The sequence below is a fragment of the Saimiri boliviensis genome, chromosome 8 (assembly GCF_048565385.1).
Source record: "Saimiri boliviensis isolate mSaiBol1 chromosome 8, mSaiBol1.pri, whole genome shotgun sequence".
In the NCBI taxonomy this organism is placed as follows: domain Eukaryota; kingdom Metazoa; phylum Chordata; class Mammalia; order Primates; family Cebidae; genus Saimiri; species Saimiri boliviensis.
The window spans coordinates 107,970,203-107,988,385 of record NC_133456.1 but is presented as its reverse complement, the minus strand read 5'-3'; the positions used below and the strand labels follow the sequence as shown (position 1 = coordinate 107,988,385).

General features: G+C 40.1%; 1 protein-coding gene across 2 annotated transcripts in view; it reads left to right on the top strand.

Annotated features, from left to right (window-relative positions):
* The window catches only part of PRPF18 (pre-mRNA processing factor 18), a 40,268-nt gene that overhangs the window by 11,731 nt on the left and 10,354 nt on the right, over positions 1-18,183 (top strand). For both annotated transcript variants that reach the window (XM_010341179.3, XM_003930622.4), the window contains 6 exons: positions 2,765-2,878; positions 7,154-7,300; positions 8,583-8,651; positions 10,928-11,068; positions 11,196-11,267; positions 13,544-13,699. In XM_010341179.3, the coding sequence (XP_010339481.1) occupies positions 2,765-2,878; positions 7,154-7,300; positions 8,583-8,651; positions 10,928-11,068; positions 11,196-11,267; positions 13,544-13,699 (699 nt within the window). The remainder of the gene's footprint in view (positions 1-2,764; positions 2,879-7,153; positions 7,301-8,582; positions 8,652-10,927; positions 11,069-11,195; positions 11,268-13,543; positions 13,700-18,183) is intronic.

Below are 18,183 nucleotides of genomic sequence, written 5' to 3'. Positions count from 1 at the left end.
CACCTCCTGGGTTCAAGAGATTCTCATGCCTAAGCCTCCCGAATAGCTGGAATTATAGGTATGCGCCACCATGCCTGGCTAATTTTTTAGTAGAAATGGGGTTTTGCCATGTTGGCCAGGCTGGTCTTGAACTCCGCCTCAGCCTCTCAAAGTGCCGGGATTACAGACATGAGCTGCTGCACCTGGCCTAGAATTTACTTTGTCTTTAAACATTGAACAGTTTGGGTTAAAAGACAAAGTACTTTTAAGAAGTTGTTCTTTTTGTGAGATTCATCCTTAGTAAATCGTTGTTACTGATTAATAGTGGTACATCAATTAAGTACTAGACATGATATGGGGAAGATGTTCCTGCCTTCATTGAGGGAGCTTCTATTGAAATAGTAAAAGAGGAGTCAGAGGCTTAAGTTCTTTCTCTGATGTTCCTTTAGTCTGTGTCATTTTTTTGGTGGGGGCGTGGGGGAGGAGTGGTATATTTCAGCTTTTTTATTTAAAAACATTAGAATAGTAGAATTCTTGTACTAAAAGAAATTTTGAAGTCAGGTAGTTTATTACCTTGCAGAACCACTGTTACATAATTCCAGATAGATGAGAGTTAATTATTTAAACTGACCTCTGGAAAATAATAAGCACGCCTCACAACTTGGCCTAAGTTATAGCACCCAATCTTAAGCAGTGTTCTACAGTGGTAACTAGCTAACATTCTCTTTTTGTTTCTCTTTAGGTTCTTTTTGCCTTTGATTGACTGGCTTAGGGTCATCTTTCATTTTTGTGAGTCCTCAGTAGTCTTACTCTGTTACACCTCTGTAATTGTGGATAGGGCTGCATGTAATTCATAGAGATACAGCGTCTAGATCAAAGGCTTGTGGATTCTGTACTTCTCACAGGGTGACATGTTGGCAGTATTATTTTTTAGTTCTACATGACCACATTTTTATGATGGACATTGCACAAAAGGCAGCTTTCAGAGGAATGATGACTGACTCTAGAATCCTATGAATCACTTGAAGATTAGGTGAAGGAATTTAGAATACTGAGGCTGCAGAGAATTATTAGAGATACCTTAAAAAATGCATTGAAAGTAGCTCTGATTTTGGAGAATTGGAATATTCTCTGTGGTTTCATAAAGTGGAACTAGGATAAATGGGTAGAAGTTTGAGGGAGGTAGATTTCAGTTTTGAGAAGCAAAACACATCTGTCCAAACAGTGGGATGGGGTGTTTCATGAAGAAATATGATTCCTGTCATTTGTCAGACTGGGACCTGACAAGGGTGTTTGTGAGGTCGTTTCTACATTGATTGGAGATAGCACAAGATGACCTCTTAAATTTCTATTTTAATCTCAAACTTCTGTTAATCCAGTGGGAACCCTCACAGTGGATTCTAGGTGTGATGCTATTTCTGCTCCAGAGTAAAGCTCTTGGTGTTCCTTATTTTTGTTTTTTAAAAAAATTTAGACTAGTCTTTATTTTGTTAATTAAGTTTTCTGGTTCTTCCTTTTAAAAATGAAATATAGCATGTATATAAAGTGAATGAAACATTATGGCAATATGTTACACACGTGAATAATTATGAATAATTATGGCCAGGTGGGGTGGCTCACGCCTGTAATCCCAGCACTTTGGGAGGCCGAGGCGGGCGGATCACAAGGTCAGGAGATCAAGACCATCCTGGCCAACATGGTGAAACCCCGTCTTAACTAAAAATACAAAAATTAGCTGGGCATGGTGGCACGCGCCTGTAATCCCAGCTACTCAGGAGGCTGAGGCAGGAGAATTGCTTGAACCCAGGAGGCGGAGGTGGCAGTGAGATGAGATTGTGCCACTGCACTCCAGTCTGGCGCCTGGCGAGGGAGCGAGATTCTGTCTCAAAAAAAAAAAAATAATAATTACAAAATAAATATTCATATAACCATCACCCAAGTTTGGAAATAGATTATCAGCATCTCAAAAGCTGTGCATATGCAGATTATAACTCCTTTTCTTCTGAGGGAGGAGTTTTTGGTTTGATGGTGGTATCACAGTGCTGACTCTCCATCATGGTAACTGCATTATCAGCTGGCTTCAGATTTTGTTTTCCTTCTCTTTATAAATGCTGTTATTTCCTCCCATTTTAGTGTTTTTCCTATGTGCCCCGCTGCACAGATTGGTCCTACTGAAGCAGTCAGCTAAACGACCAAAACTTTATGGTTACCTAAGGTGTAATGATAACACAGTATATCTTTTCATGGAAAATTAAAGAGTGAACAGCTTCCTTTTTGCATCTACATTTCAAAACAAGTGTTTGGTCACCAAAAACATGCTGACATAAGCAATTACTATGGTTTTTCCAGTGTTTCTTAATGCAGACAGAACAGTTATAAGTATGTAAAATGAGGGCCAAAAACATGCCCTTTTTCTTATGAAAAAGAACTTTTTTTAATCTTACAATAAAAGAGGTGGTTTATATTAGGATCTTTCCTTAGATTTGAATTGTAGATTCATAGACCACTTTCTGGGAGCTATTTGGTAATAAAATTAATAACTGACTTTTGAGTCAAAATAGATTGTTAACTAAAGAACTTGATTTTCTCTTTGATTCGGAAACAGCTTTGTGAAATGATTTAAAATATTTGAAGGATTTTATACTTTACACAGAAACGTGTTTAATTAGCTTTATTAAACCTAGGCTTTGCTTTTAAGGTACAATATACAAATTGTTTTGAGATGTGTAGTTTTTTCCTCTGTCAAAAGGTAAATAATTTACTGAGTATTTGTTTCACTTTATAGGTCATCAGAAGGTTGAGAGAAAGAGGAGAACCAATCAGACTATTTGGAGAAACCGATTATGATGCTTTTCAACGTTTAAGAAAAATAGAGATCCTCACACCAGAAGTTAACAAGGTTGGAGGACAGACCAAAACTGGAAAAACGCCACTGTACTGCGTACCCTAGGGTAGAGTTTGACTAAGTGCATTACCGTAGGCAGCAGTGGAAGAAGGAAGTGGGCAGACTACTGCTCCTGAATGGAAATTTCCATTAATTTTTTGAAAAACACATGTCTTAAGTATAATGTTTAGTGCATTTTGACAAATACATACAAGCATGTAACAAGCATGTTCTTATAAAGAAATAGAACATTTTTGTCACCAGAATGTTTCTTCTGTCTATTCTGGATAGAAGAAATACCCCCGAGAGCATCAGGAAGAAGAGCCAATAGATGTTGGGCTTAATACCTGGGTGATGGGATGACTGTGCAGTAAACCAGCATGGCACACGTTCACCTATGTAACAAACCTGCACATCCTGCACATGCACCCCTGAACTTCAGAGTTGAGAAAAAAGGAAATTTCCCCAGTACCCTTCTCAGCCAATCCCCATATCCCTCCTCTTCCACTCCTGGGCAGCCACCATTTGAATTTTATCTTCATAGATTAATTTTGCTTGCTGTGATATTTCATGCAGATAGACTCATAGATTGGGGGTCTGGCTTCTTTTGCTCAGCATAACCGTTTTTAGGTTTGTCTGTGTTATTGCAGATATCACTAGTTTCCTCTTCTTTTTTCAGTTATACTCAGTTATATGAGTATATAAAAATTTGTTTCCAGCTTTGGGCTATAGGGAATCAAACTGCTATGACCATTCTTACGCAGATCTTTTTTTGGAACGATGTTATTTTTCTTGGGTAAATATGTTATATCTTGTGGGAAATACCTAGAAGTAGAATTGGTGGTGGAGAGTAAGAGTAGATGTTGGCTTAAGTTCCTAAGAAATGCCACTCATTTCCAAACCTCAGCATGTGGTATTGTTTTTAAAATTGTAACCCTTCTCTTGTGTCTGGTAGCAGCACACTGTGGCTTTAACCACACTGCCTGATGACTAAAGAGGAGGAGCATCTTTCCATAGACTTGTCTTATATTTTTATGAAGTGCAGTTTATGCAGTGCCTATTAAAGTCTTTCTTTCATTATTAATTTATTTTTGAGACATGGTCACCTACACAAGAATGCCGTGGCATAGCCATGGCTCACTGCAGCCTCAGCCTCCTGGGCTTAAGCAGCCCTCCCAACCTCAGTCTCTGGAGTAGCTGGAATTACAAGTGCCTTTTGTTCACTTTAAAGATTAACTTTTCTTTTTGTTGATGGATTATAGGAATTCTTTATATATTCTGGATAGAAGTTCTATGTATCTGTATATGGAAATGTTTTGTGGCTTTTTTCTTGTAGTTTATGGCTTACCTCTTCTCTTAATTGAATCTTTTGGTGAATAGAATGTGTGTGTGTGTGCGCGCGCACACACTTTTTGAGACAGGGTCTTACTCTCACCCAGGCTGGAGTTCAGTGGCATGATCATGGCTCATTTCCAGCCTCAAACTCCTGGGCTTAAGTTATCTCCAACCTCAGCCTTCCAGGTAGCTGAGACCACAGGTATGCACCACTATGCCCAGCTGATTTAATTTTTATGGAGATGGGGTCTCCTTATGTTGCCAGGCTTATCTTGAACTCGTGGACTCAAGTGATCCTCCCAAACTGGCCAGCCCAGAAGTTTTATATTTTTATGGTCTTGTTTATTGGCTTTTTCTTTTATGGTCATTGCTTTTTGTGTCCTGCTTAAGAAATCTTTGCCTATCCCAAGGTTTCAAAGAGATAGTCTTTATTTTCTTCTGGAAGCTTAATATTATAGTTTTGCTTTTACATTTAAGGCTCTCATCTTGTTTCATGGCTTAGCATATGGTATATTCCATGGGCTCTTGAAAAAAGTATTGTTTTGCTTTCAGGGTACAGTCCTACACATCAGTGATGATAGTGTTGTTCAGATCTTCTGTGGCCTTATTAACTTTGTATCTATTTGCTCTCTCAATTATTATTATTATTATTATTATTATTATTATTTTTTTTTTTTGAGACTGAGTTTCGCCCTTGTTACCCAGGCTGGAGTGCAATGGCGCGATCTTGACTCACCGCAACCTCCGCCTCCTGGACTCAGGCAATTCTCCTGCCTCAGCCTCCTGAGTAGCTGGGATTACAGGCACGTGCCACCATGCCCAGCTAATTTTTTGCACTTTTAGTAGAGACGGGGTTTCACCATGTTGACCAGGATGGTCTCGATCTCTCGACCTCGTGATCCACCCGCCTCGGCCTCCCAAAGTGCTGGGATTACATGCTCTCTCAATTATTGAGAGACAGGTGTGGTATCTATGACTATGTAATAGACCACCCCAAAACTGACTAGTGTTTATTTGTTATAAATTATTATTATAACATCTGTTTTTGGTGACAAGCCACCCTGAAACCTGGTAGCTTAAGATAATTTGTTATTGTCTTAATAACCAGCTGTGTGGTTTGATTGGGCTGGATTGAGCAGTGTCTTGCTCGGGGTCTTCCTTGTGATTGCAGTCAGATGAAGGCTGTGGCTGAAGTCATCTGAGGCTGCCCTGGACTGGTCCTCTTTCCTGGTATCTCAGTTGGAATGGCGGGAACCGCTGGGGCTTTCCAGGCCCCTCCCCCTCAGTGCTGTCTGTCTGCTAGCGTGGGCTGTCTCACTGCTTTCTCAACCCACGTTCCTGCCTCACCTCCCAGCGTTGCCATTCCAGCCGCACAACGCTGGCAGTTGCCTTCAGTCCTCTTTGTCTGTGATTATCATTTTTCCTTTGCCTGCTGTGTTTCTCTCTTGTATGCTGTGGTTGAAATCTTGTTTTTGTACTTTTACATGCAATTCGATGACCACGTATTTTCTCTGGATTGATTTTTGATCCAAGTCAGAATTAATTGCTTCCTTTTCCACGAACCTATGATAAAACTTTGTTAGTGTCCTTAATGTATTTCACCGTTATTAGAGTTATATGCATACTTAGCTCTTCCTGGTGAGCAAAGGCTGTTTTAGTTTTGTATGCCAAGGCTAGTGACGTGCGTCTAGAGATTTTGAGGACAGAGCACAGGAGCACGAGGTCTAGATTGCATTCCTGGATTATCATCATCAATTGTGTGACTGTTGGCAAGTTTTTAAAATCTATTTGAGCCTTAGAATCCTCATTGGTAAAACAGAGACAGTGATATCTGGCCAACCGGGAGGTGGTGAGAATTCAATGAGATGGCCTCTGGGAATGCCTGGCATCATACTTTATACGCAGCAGGTGGTCAGTCAGCATTTGGGAAATTAAAAGTGTTTTGAGTTGAATGTTTCTCTTCTATGTTTATGAAAGGACAGTAGACAATGATCAGATGCTTCTCATGTAAGAACGTTAGGAGTTAACATTGGTTAAATGTGCACCGTGCTCCAGCAACTGTTCAAAGTGCATTGTCCATTTCTTAGCTTACTTACTTGACGTGATGTTTGCAAGGTTCTGGAACAGTCCCATCCCATAGTAACTGTTCACTGAAATAAAAAATGGCATCCTCATGACAGCCCTACATAGTAGATGGTGCCGTTTTTCCTATTTTGTAGGTGAGGCAACTGAGGCATACAGGGGTTAGGCAAGTGGTGGAAGAGCTGTTTAATAGTACGTGGCAGGATTTGAACCCAGATAGCCTTTGCTCTCAACCATTACCCTAAAGCTACCTCACGGCCATGGTTCCTTGGCCGTTAAACCTTGCAGCTGATTCTCATTCATTTTTAGGAAACTGAGGCTTCCATTTTTTATTAAATGGTCATGAACCATATGTGCATAAAATGCAGAATTTGCTGATTGGGTAGAAACATAGTTGAGAATCTAGGCTGTAGGTGAGGCAACCAATTTTATTCCATTGACATTTCTGAATGTTTTGGGAGTTCACAGTAGTTGAGGTTAGACGTTGTAAATGAGCTGGGCAAAAGGATTGGGGACTCCAATGGATACCTGTCACTTTCACTAAGCCTCACTAGAAAATTACAGCATTTATGAGGATTCTTGTTTGGATTAGTCACTCAGGTGTGTTTTATTTTTCTGACCAGCAGACTGGCCATTGTTCATGCATTGTTTTAATTTAAATATGTCCATAAGAATTAACTTTAAAAGGACAGTAATGATAGTTGTGTGATAAATGGATGTCATTTGAGTACCTGCTTTTGCTAAGCTCTTAACTTCTTGGGGTGGGGTGGGGTGTGGAAATAATTGCAGTTATTAATGAAAGAGGTGAAACATCACTGAAATTTCATAACAGATATTCTTCCTTTTTTTTTTTTTTTTTTAAACCTTTCTTAGGGATTGAGGAATGATTTGAAAGCAGCCTTGGATAAGATTGATCAGCAGTACCTGAATGAAATCGTGGGTGGTCAGGAGCCTGGAGAGGAAGACACACAGAATGATTTGAAAGTTCATGAGGAAAACACCACAATTGAAGAGTTAGAGGTAGTCTCTACTCCAATCTCAGTGCGCCCCTACCACCCCTCTTTGCTGTGGAGCAGATGGCCGAGTCAGGCCGATTGTTCAGTGCAGAGCACACTGCTTCTGTTGGGTCTTTTGTTTATTTACTCCCTGTTTTTATTTATTGACTCCCCTTTTTCTCATCCTCCACTCACATTCCGCTACTTGCTGCCTTCAACAGGAGCTATTCTAATAGGCTCTTGTTACCTGCAGTGTTTTGTGAGCATGTATTTTTTATTTATAAAAATGATGTTATGCTGTGAAATTTTTTATTTTTTACTTTTCTTTTTTTTCATTTAGCAGCACTATGCTTTTAACAGCCACCCTTAATGCTGTATGTACATTTAATCCTTTGCTTTTAATTGCTACATAGGATTCCATGTGTTCTGGTGTTCACTGCATTTGATTTTTTGTTCTCTGTAATGATGGACAGCTAGATTATTTCCAGCTCCCTCCTGCCACAGACAGCTTCGTGATGAACAGTCTTATGCGTAACCACGATGGCCTAACAGAGCAGGACTGTGGGATTTATATATGCGTGTTTAGCTTGTCTAAGTATTGCCAAGTCGCTCTTGGAAGTGGCTGTCCTAGTCTACACCAGCAGTGTGAGGGTCTTGTGTTTTTCCAGCCCTGCCAACACTTGGCAATATCTTGCTTTCTAATTTCTGCCACAGTTCTGCATGTGGAATGTTAATGTATAATCTTAGTTAACCAGCAATTTTGTATCATGTAAGTATCTAGCATGTAAAATAAATAAGACTTTAAGTTCTGAATGCTTAAGAAAACATGAAGTGTTATTTTTCTGTTTCCTTTAATTTCTGGCTCTTGCACATGTAGCCGTCCCTCTGAATGAGATCACAGTTGAGGAAGATGTCATTTTAATCCCCTCCCTCCTCCAGTACTTACCTATGGTCCCTAAATTTTACTAAAATAATTGGTATGGGTAAACATTTGTGGGCTTTTTTCTTCCTATTTGTGTATTTATTTGTTTTTTTAAAATCACAATCTAGAACATTTAGAACATTTTTGTTCCCCCCAGAAGAAACCTCACATTGATTACCCCCTCTTGTCTTTTCATAAAAGATAACATGTTCTCCAAGTTTCAGGTTTTTGTTTTTAGTTTCTTACCTAGAAATTCCATCAAGTTTTTAAGTAAAAATTGAACAGTGTATGTGACCAAGAGCCATATTTAGACTGGTGTTGGTAATATATATGTTTAATTGTTGCCCTGTGCTAACAGACAGAAGCGTTGTTACTTTTTTTTCAGGCGCTGGGAGAGTCCTTAGGGAAAGGCGATGATCATAAAGACATGGACATCATCACCAAATTCCTGAAGGTGCGTGTCTTAGGCTAGGGAAGGAGGATGCTTTGGATCCTTGTGAACTGTTCTTAGATTTTTAAGATCACCAGGGGTTAAAGGCTGGAACAGGAAAACCTCTACACATTTCTTGCACATACATGTTGTGATGTTTATGATACCACTATGCATTTGATACAGCAGAGAAAATGCATATTTACTCATATTTGCTTTTCTTGTGGCTTCTTTTTTTTTTTTTTTGGAGACAGTGTCTTGCTTTTGTCTCCCAGGCTAGAGTGCAGTGGCGCAATCTAGGCTTATTGCAACCTCCACCTCCCAGGTTCAAGCGATTCTTCTGCCTCAACCTCCTGAGTAGACGGGATTACAGGCGCCCGCCACCATACTTGGCTAATTTTTTTATTTTTAGTGGAGACGGGGGTTTCACCATGTTGGCCAGGCTGGTCTTGAACTCCTGACCTCAGGTGATCCACCTGCCTCAGCCTCCCAAAGTGCTGGTATTATAGGTGTGAGCCACTGTGCCTGGTCTACTTTTCTTGTGGTGTATTTTTAAAAACTGGCTTATTAATGTAAACACATAGAAAAGAATCACAACAGCTGAATTAATAAGACGTTGATGGAGTTTCTATAGAGTGTTGCACTGTCACCCAGTCTGGAATGCAGCGGCATTCCATCAAGTCCCGGCTTGATGCAACCTCTGTTTCCCGGATTCAAGCGATTCTCGAGATTCTCCTGCCTCAGCCTCCTGAGTAGTGTGGCACCACACCCGACTCTTTTTTTTTTTTTTTAAGTAGAGACAGGGTTTTGCTCTGCGGGCCAGGCTGGTCTCGAACTCCTGACTACAAGTGATCTGCCTACCTCGGCCTCCCAAAGTTCTGGGATTATAGGCATGAGCCATGGCATCCAGCTGAATTTCTTATTTTTTAAAGATAACTGAAAGAAGATGTGTGAAAGAGGGTTCTGGATTTTTTTTTTTTTTTTTTTTTTTTTTGGGTAAGAGAAAGGGTCTTTCTGTATTGCCCAGGCTGGTGTAATCATAGCTGGCTGTAACCTTGAAATGCTGGGCTCATCAACCTCATGAGTAGTAGCGCAGTTACCACTACGCCCAGCTAATTGTTTAGTTTTTTGTAGAGACGGGGGTCTAACTGTGTTGCCCAGGCTGTTCTCAAACTCCTGGCCTCAAGCAGTCCGCCTGCCTCCACCTCCCAAAGAGTTGGGATTATAGGTGTGAGCCACCACACCTGGGCTAGAAGCTTTTATGAGAGGTTGACAACGGTCAGGAAAAGCAGGAGGTGGAAAGACACTGTCACTGAAAAAGGTAAACACATCCAGAACCTTGCAGAGTGTTCATTTCTTCAGTTCTACAGAGAATTGCCTGTTTTTGCCGTGACGTGCTGATTCCAACTTTCTTCTCACCATTCCTCTGTTTAGTGGTCTTGGGTAGTATATGAACAAATCACAGATATTTTAACTGAGTAAACTGAACACAGTTTATTCACAAACTGTGTTCAGACTAAGATTTGTATGCAAGGAATACTCTTGCTTATATGTACATTTTAGATGCAACATATTAGTCATCAAGATTCTGAATATATTGAGGATATGGCATCAATATTCTGAATATATTGAGGATATGGCATGTAACTATCTAGATAGGGCATAGGAACTAGTATGAACTAGAATTTCTTCTTTTGAGTGGCGGCCTCTTCTAGGACATGCGTAGACAATGCTTCTAGGGGAAAACACCTTCCTCAGCCTTTTCTGTTACCTACTTCTAGAAAGGGTGCCATTTATACCATTAAACTCAAGGGGCACTGAGGTGGTTTTCTAGGGGTATGGGTGGGGTGAGAATGCTGGGTCATGGTTTCTGTTTCTCTTTTTCCTTCTTCTTTAGTCAGGTGCTTCAGTGGTTTTTAAACTTAATTGTGGTCTCTACAGCTTTCTTGGAACTTGTAACTTGTTGAATTTTATATGTATAATAGAAATACAAATACAAGTTTATTTCCTGTCAAATAATTAACTGTGAAACTTGATAGTTCTTTTTTGGGGAAGCACATTATCTTGAGCTAGGAATATGTACACTAGGGAAGTTGGTGACTTGCCAAAGGTACTGCTTCATAGCATTACCATGATGAATGAGCAGAACTAGCTTATTCAGTATTATTTGGTGGCATTTTAATCAATCAAGACATTTACTTTAAGGATGATTGTATTCTGTGTTTGTGTGCTAGAGAGCTTTTAAATTTACTGAACCACTGGGTGGCATTGTAGTCTAAATTGACCCATCCTTTCAACAGTTTCTTCTTGGTGTTTGGGCTAAAGAACTGAATGGCAGAGAAGATTATGTGAAACGCAGTGTGCAGGGTAAACTGAACAGTGCCACCCAGAAGCAGACCGAGTCCTACCTCAGACCGCTTTTCAGAAAGCTACGGAAAAGGGTGAGGTTGCTTGGCAAATACCTTTTTTAACTGACTTAAAAACTACAGTATAGATTTGGAATAAATGCAGTAGTCTGTTTTTTCAGTGTACATAGTAGCTTCCAAAATTCTTTTTTTTTTTTTCCAGAATCTTCCTGCGGATATTAAAGAGTCAATAACGGATATTATTAAATTCATGTTGCAAAGAGAATATGTGAAGGTACATTCCCATGCTGTTCTTTGAAATTGTTGAGTATATCTAGTTTATGTACGTAATATAATGTTCATTTGGGATAGAAGGATTTTACGTAGTAGATTTAAGAATAAATGTGAGATGAATTAGTAAAAAACGTTTTATTTTTTATTGTATTTGCCAGCTTTACTGTTAGGCATTGAATAACAAACTAAGAAAATACAGACCTCAACTTTGTTTTCTTAGTCATTTTTAAAGTTGGTCTGGAGCATGAACTGTATATAGGCAGTGTTCATTTGACCGGTGAGATTGAATTTCAAAGTTTTGTAAATGGCTGGTTGTGGCTTGGAACTAATTTTCCCATAGAAACAACATTGTATAGATTAGTTTCCCAGGATGGTTCTAAAAGCCCCTTTACTCTGTAATATAGCTGAAGAGTTGTACCGATGGTACAGTGGGATTTAACCACTCTTCATGATTGTTTCTGTGGGGAAAAATTCAAGTAAGGCTTCCAGGACTCATTTCTACCATTTCAGCTGTGGCAGTAGCGGACCTTGTGCAGGGGAAGCCTTTCCTCCCTTGCCCCGATGTCTTTACTCCTGAATGGGCTCTGGGAGGCGGTGGTGAGGGAAAGGGCGCTGGTGTCAGGGCTCCCCGCAGTAGAGTTTAGGAAGGGATGAGTGAAGGACTGTCAGTTGGTACAGGGGAACAAGAAGAGAAGGGCCCATTGCACCTAGAGCGGAGATGAAGAAAGGACAGAGTTTGAGGGAGGCATCTTGTGGCTGTGCCTCCCAAGACACTAGGAGTAGAGCATTTCAGTGCAGCAAGCGCAGTGCCAGTGCCAGAGCAGTAGGGAACTGGGAATAGCATTGCTTCAGTGCTGTATCTGTACACTCACGGAACAAGGGACTGCTGGCATTCCTGAGTGACCGACTGGATGATTTACTTGATTCGAGCCTTAGGCTAATGAGGTTCCTGCAGTGATTTTTACTGCCTTTAAGAGCCAGCCAGTTTTCTCAAAGAAAATATTTTTGCCTTACAATTATAATTTTGCTTCTTAGATTCTATCAGTTGCGTGATTCTTACTAAGGATGATTGCATTGGCATGGATAGATAAGGTCACCATCACTGCAGGAAGAAAATTCCCATCACCTGCCTGCCAGAATGGATGCCTTTCCTCTTACTGCTTTTTCTTGTGGTCACATATCAGAACTAAGTGCAAGTGTAAGCTTATTTTATATAAACTACAGAAAGAACCAAGAAACTAATAACCTATTTAGACCGTTTCTTTGAAATTTGGGGGAAACTAAATATTGGAATTTTTATCAGTTAAGATCTAATGTTAAAATTTATATGCATGAAAATTAGTGATAAAAATGTACATATGCCCTTAGAAAATTAAGCTTTCTAAAATCCGTTGAGCAGAACAAGTTCAAATTTATCTTTGGAGTAGAAAATGATCTTTTACCTACCCTATTTGTAGTATCTGATTTTAAAAAAATTTACCTATCAATCTCATAGGTATCTGATTTTTTAAATTAAAATCTGTTTGAGGCCTGGCTTTATAAGCTTCTCTTAGCCCTTGGGGTCTTTTAGAATTTATTTACTTTCTGTTATTTTTTTATTTTTATTTTTATTTTTTTCCCGTATAGCCAGCCAGGTTTGGTTAGGAAAAAGAGCCATTTGTCTTCCTTGGTTTCTGTCTTCACTTTTTGTGGCTCTTTAAAGGTTCTTGGCAGGTGGGAGGTTGGATGGGGGGCAAAGTGGAGCGATCTCATCCTTCAGCTATTTGACTAGAGGGCCAGTGTTTCCTCTCTGTTTACACATCTGTTAGGGACCCTGTGTGGCTGTCCCCGCATACTGAGCCCCCACTGCCTTCAGAGAACCACAGTGCTGTGTAGGGAATGTCAGCCCCTGTCTCCTACATGACTCCCTGTGGAGAAGACTGGGCCTATAGGAGACCGAAACTAGAATTTTTTATCAGTGCGTTCAAGTGCCTACTTGCTAATTCCAGATCTGAAATGTTATTCATTTCCAGCACACAAAGGCTGCAAAGGAACATTTACCTTTTTCTGACTCACAACCTAGCTTTGGCTTCTGTTTTTCCATGGACATTTGTGCTCCTGGGCAGGGCAGTCTGTTACCCTATATTTTAATCTCTTTTGTTTGCGTAACAGTAATTTTCAATGTACCCAGGAGGTGGATGAAAATTACATCATAAAGGACTGTGAAATACTTGACATAAGAATTTGGGTCAATACAACTTTCTGCCTTTCTGATTTCTTCGTACACGCCCCTTTTAGGCGAATGACGCATATCTTCAGATGGCCATCGGAAATGCGCCTTGGCCTATCGGCGTCACCATGGTTGGCATCCATGCCAGAACCGGAAGAGAGAAGATTTTTTCCAAGCATGTTGCACATGTGTTAAATGATGAAACTCAGCGGAAATATATTCAGGTAAGCAGTTGGGAGGGCCAGGAATTGCCCTGGAAGTGAATATTCTCTAATTCTCGAAACTCTGTAAGTCTGGAAAGCAGGCGCAGAATTAAAGCAAATAGAACATAGTGTGATAGGATGGAAGTCCCGTCTTTATAAGCACTGGCATTGAAGTCACCTTCCCTTTCAACTTTCATATTTGATGGAAGACAGTGTGAGTGTTGTGCTTTCGTATTACCTTAGCACTGATATGAAATGATTGCCTTTTGCTGCTTTTTTTTTTTTTTCCTTAAAAGACACATCTGTTAGCAAGTAAAAGTTGAGCTGATCAGAGAAATTTGGAAGTTCAGTGAAGAATAACAAACTTAGAGTATTTTACAATAAGCCCTGCTTTGTTACTTCGAAGGTAGTCTAACTTCTACCGGGTTAAAAGGTATGGAGAGTAAAGACTTGGCTTTAATGTGTATAATCATTTTAAGTAGCATAAAACAGTACTTCTCTAGTCATGTGAACAGGTCTGAAGTGTTGATGACTTGGTTTCTCCAGGTTAACACATGACTCAGATAAACTTGTTACTGTGGTTGGACTAAGCTTTTCTCCCTATTCTCAATAAGAAAATCAACTATCATACAGCGTTTGCCAGGTTGTCCTAAATCCCAGATTGTGTCTGTAAAATGACTTGCTGGATGATAGTTCTAGAACTTGAAGATGATACTGTGGAAGTTTACTTAAAATTTGAAGTTTACTTAAAATGCATAAAAGCACTTTCAGATTTTGTGCCAGAGAACAGTCATTACCATATTCATGAATTATTTTTTTGTTTTTATTTCACTTCCAAGTGCTGAATGTTAATTTGTGTCATGCTTTATGCCTTAGTCACATATATGAGCATTTTAAAATACAATTTCAATTGGACTCCCTCATGTGAACTGTATACAGAGTTCAATTATAATTCCAGAAATTCAAACATATTTCCATTTTTTAATAACCACTAGTGAATGTGTTAAAGGCAGAAGCTTTTAGTTGGAAAAAAAAGTTACTTGGTTTTAACAATAGAAAATAGATTCCAAGGATTAAATTTGCTAATTGTTTTCATCTATACTGTGGCCAAAGCTATTGTGTATAAAAGTTCATATGATTAAATCAATTGTCTGAAAAATAACATTTCGGATAAACAGTGATGTGATTTTCACCTCCCCAGAGAGTGATTTTTTTTTTTTTGAGACAGTTTCACTCTTGTTACCCAGGCTGGAGTGCAATGGCGCGATCTTGGCTCACCGCAACCTCCGCCTCCTGGGTTCAGGCAGTTCTCCTGCCTCCGCCTCCTGAGTAGCTGGGATTACAGGCACGCACCACCATGCCCAGCTAATTTTTTGTATTTTTAGTAGAGATGGGGTTTCACCGTGTTAACCAGGATGGTCTCGATCTCTTGACCTCGTGATCCACCCGCCTTGGCCACCCAAAATGTTGGGATTGCAGGTGTGAGCCACCGCGCCCGGCGATTTTTTTTTTTTTTCTTATGTATACCTAGCATTTGTTCAAGAATTCTGGTTTATTTTGGAAGCTATGTAATGACCTGTCCTTACTCCATTATTCTTCCTTTTTAACTGTTCTCTTCCCATTAAAAAAAAATTCTTTTCCCCACAACGTGATGAGAGAAAAATGGATGAGCATACTGAATCTGAAATTTAGGAAGGTTTGATGTAAACCCAATGATATTCTTGTGGAAAGGGCAACTTGGGTTGAACTCATAGCTCATTGAGAGAGGGAGAACTCATGGAACATTAAACAATGGACTCATGTCTCTTAGAGTCACGCAAGAGATGTATGTCTGGGGTCTTAGGGACCTCAGTGCTATCCATTCAACTTTTAATGATTGACTTGGATGACTATACAGAAGGATGAATTTATCAGGTTTGCAGACAATAAGAAACTAGAAGGGATGGAGTGTATGCTAAGGTGCAAAAGAAACTGCTGTTGTAGAAGTTCCTGACAGACTAGAGAGAAGGACAGAGTCTAAACATGCCTTATGTAGGAAGGAAGGATTACCATAAGAACATTGGATCCATAACCCATTTGCTTAAGCTTATAATTAGGCAGTGGATACAGAAAAAAATTAGGGGCTGGGCATGGTGGCTCACACCTGTAATTCCAGCACTTCAAGAGGCTGAGACGAGAGGATTGCCTGAAGCCAGTTTATGACCATCCTGGGCAACATAGCAAGACCCCATTTCTACAAAAAATAAAAACTAGCCATGGTTGCGTGTACCTGTAGTCCCAGCTACTTGAGAGGCTGAGGCTGGAGGATCTCTTCAGCCTGGGAGTTAAGGTTGCAGTGAGTTGGGATTGCGCCACTGCACTTCAGCCTGGGTGGCAAGACCGTGTCAAAAATTAAAAAAAAAAAAAAAAAAAAAGAAATTTAGTGGACTAAATTTAGTGCAATAAAATTGGTGGTATGATATGGCCATAAGGCCAGAAGGCTTTGATGGCTTTTGCTACTTTATGAGACCTAATAACCTAGTGTAGGTTCTACAGGACAAAAGCATAGTTCAGTGTTGTACTCTAGAATCTCGAACAGTATCTGACTAATGGTGGATGCTCAATAAATATTTGCTAATTGAATGAATATGTGATAAGAGCAAGAGAGGTGATAATAATGGTTCTTTTTCTAGTCCTCGAAAAAGGAGACTCTTGGTGAGAATCTGGGCAAAAGTTGTAGATCAGTGGTCCTCGACATTTTTGGCACCAGGGACTGGTTTTGTGGAAGACAATTTTTCCATGGATTGGGGAGGTTGGGGATGGTTTCAGGATGAAACTGTTCCACCCCAGATCATCAGGCTTTAGATTCTCATAAGGAGCACGCAACCTAGATCCCTCACATGTGCTGTTCACAGTTGGGTTTGCACCCCTGTGAGGATCTAATGCCTCCATGGATATGACAGGAGACAGATGGCGCTCAGGTGGTAGTCCACTCACCTCCTGCTGTGTGGCCATGTCCTAACAGGCCACGGACCAGGACTGGTCTGCGGCCCAGGGGTTGGGGAATTCCTGCTATAGATAATGGCAGAACTTTCTGATGGAAGAGGATTAAACTTGTTTTATACAATTGGACAGTTTTTTAGTCAGTGTAAGACAAAGCTTTTTCAGAAAACCTTTTATTTTGAAATAATTACAGACTCACAAGAAGGTGCAAAAAATATTAAGCTTTTTAATAGGCAGAATTGTCCCAAGGTGGGAGATAGAGGAAGATACCCACCTCTTCATGTCTGCAGGCATAAACCATTGCCCTTTTTGGTCTTTCTGGCCAGATTTCTCTCATTTTTTGCCATTTTCTCTAGAGGCCATTGCTTAAATCTCATGTTTCAACTCGTGCCCAAGAGTCACTAAGATAACAAGTGAGCTGAGTGTTAACAAAACCTCTGGCCTTCCGTCTTCCATTTCCTACTCTTTATATAGGTGCAACTAGCAGCCGCATTTCATTTTCCTCTGAACTGTACCGTAAGAGAAATGAATGATGCAGAAGTGATACTGAGCATCAGTGATGCTTGGCGTCTCTGTTGACGAAGTCAGCTGAGCTCATTGTTAACTTGTATATGGTTCCAGTGTTGCTGGGTCTTCCATTTATTTTTTTAATGAGGAGTTAAATCTTGGTTTTTGAAAGAAAAAAAAAAATACTCTCCTATTTTTAAAAGATTGGAATAAAATAAAAAAAAATTTGACATCGTGTAAGGCTAAACAGAATGCCAGTTTATGATCTATGTCTTAAACTCATAGTGTAACTGAAAACAGAAGAATGAGGCCACCCTGTGTTAGAGTTTTGTGAAATTCTTGGTTGCAATTCACTGAGTAATTTACTAAGCTGTCTAAAAAAATCTTCCTGTTGTTACTTTGATATCTGGATGAGGTTGATTTGAATTCTCCTAAAAAAAAGGACAATTTATTATGTGAAGTTTAAGTCGAGTTGGCAGAATTTTTCTTAAAGGCTCGGATAGTAAATATCTTGGGCGTTGTATTTCTTGCTGTCTACAAATACCCATGCAGCTACGGCACGAAAGCAGCCAGTAGCTGTGATCCAGTAAAACAATGTAGAAAACAGGCAAGTGGCCTGAGAACCACAGTTTGCTGACCCTTAGTAAATGTATAAACCCAAACCTTTTTTACATTATCTTAACATTTATCTTAATGTAAAAAAGGTTTGGGTTTGCCGGGCACGGTGGCTCAAGCCTGTAATCCCAGCACTTTGGGAGGCCGAGGCGGGTGGATCACGAGGTCAAGAGATCGAGACCATCCTGGTCACCATGGTGAAACCCCGTCTCTACTAAAAATACAAAAAATTAGCTGGGCATGGTGGTGCGTGCCTGTAATCCCAGCTACTCAGGAGGCGGAGGCAGGAGAATTGCCTGAACCCAGGAGGCGGAGGTTGCAGTGAGCCGAGATCGCGCCACTGCACTCCAGCCTGGATAACAAGAGCGAAACTCCGTCTCAAAAAAAAAAAAAAAAAAAAA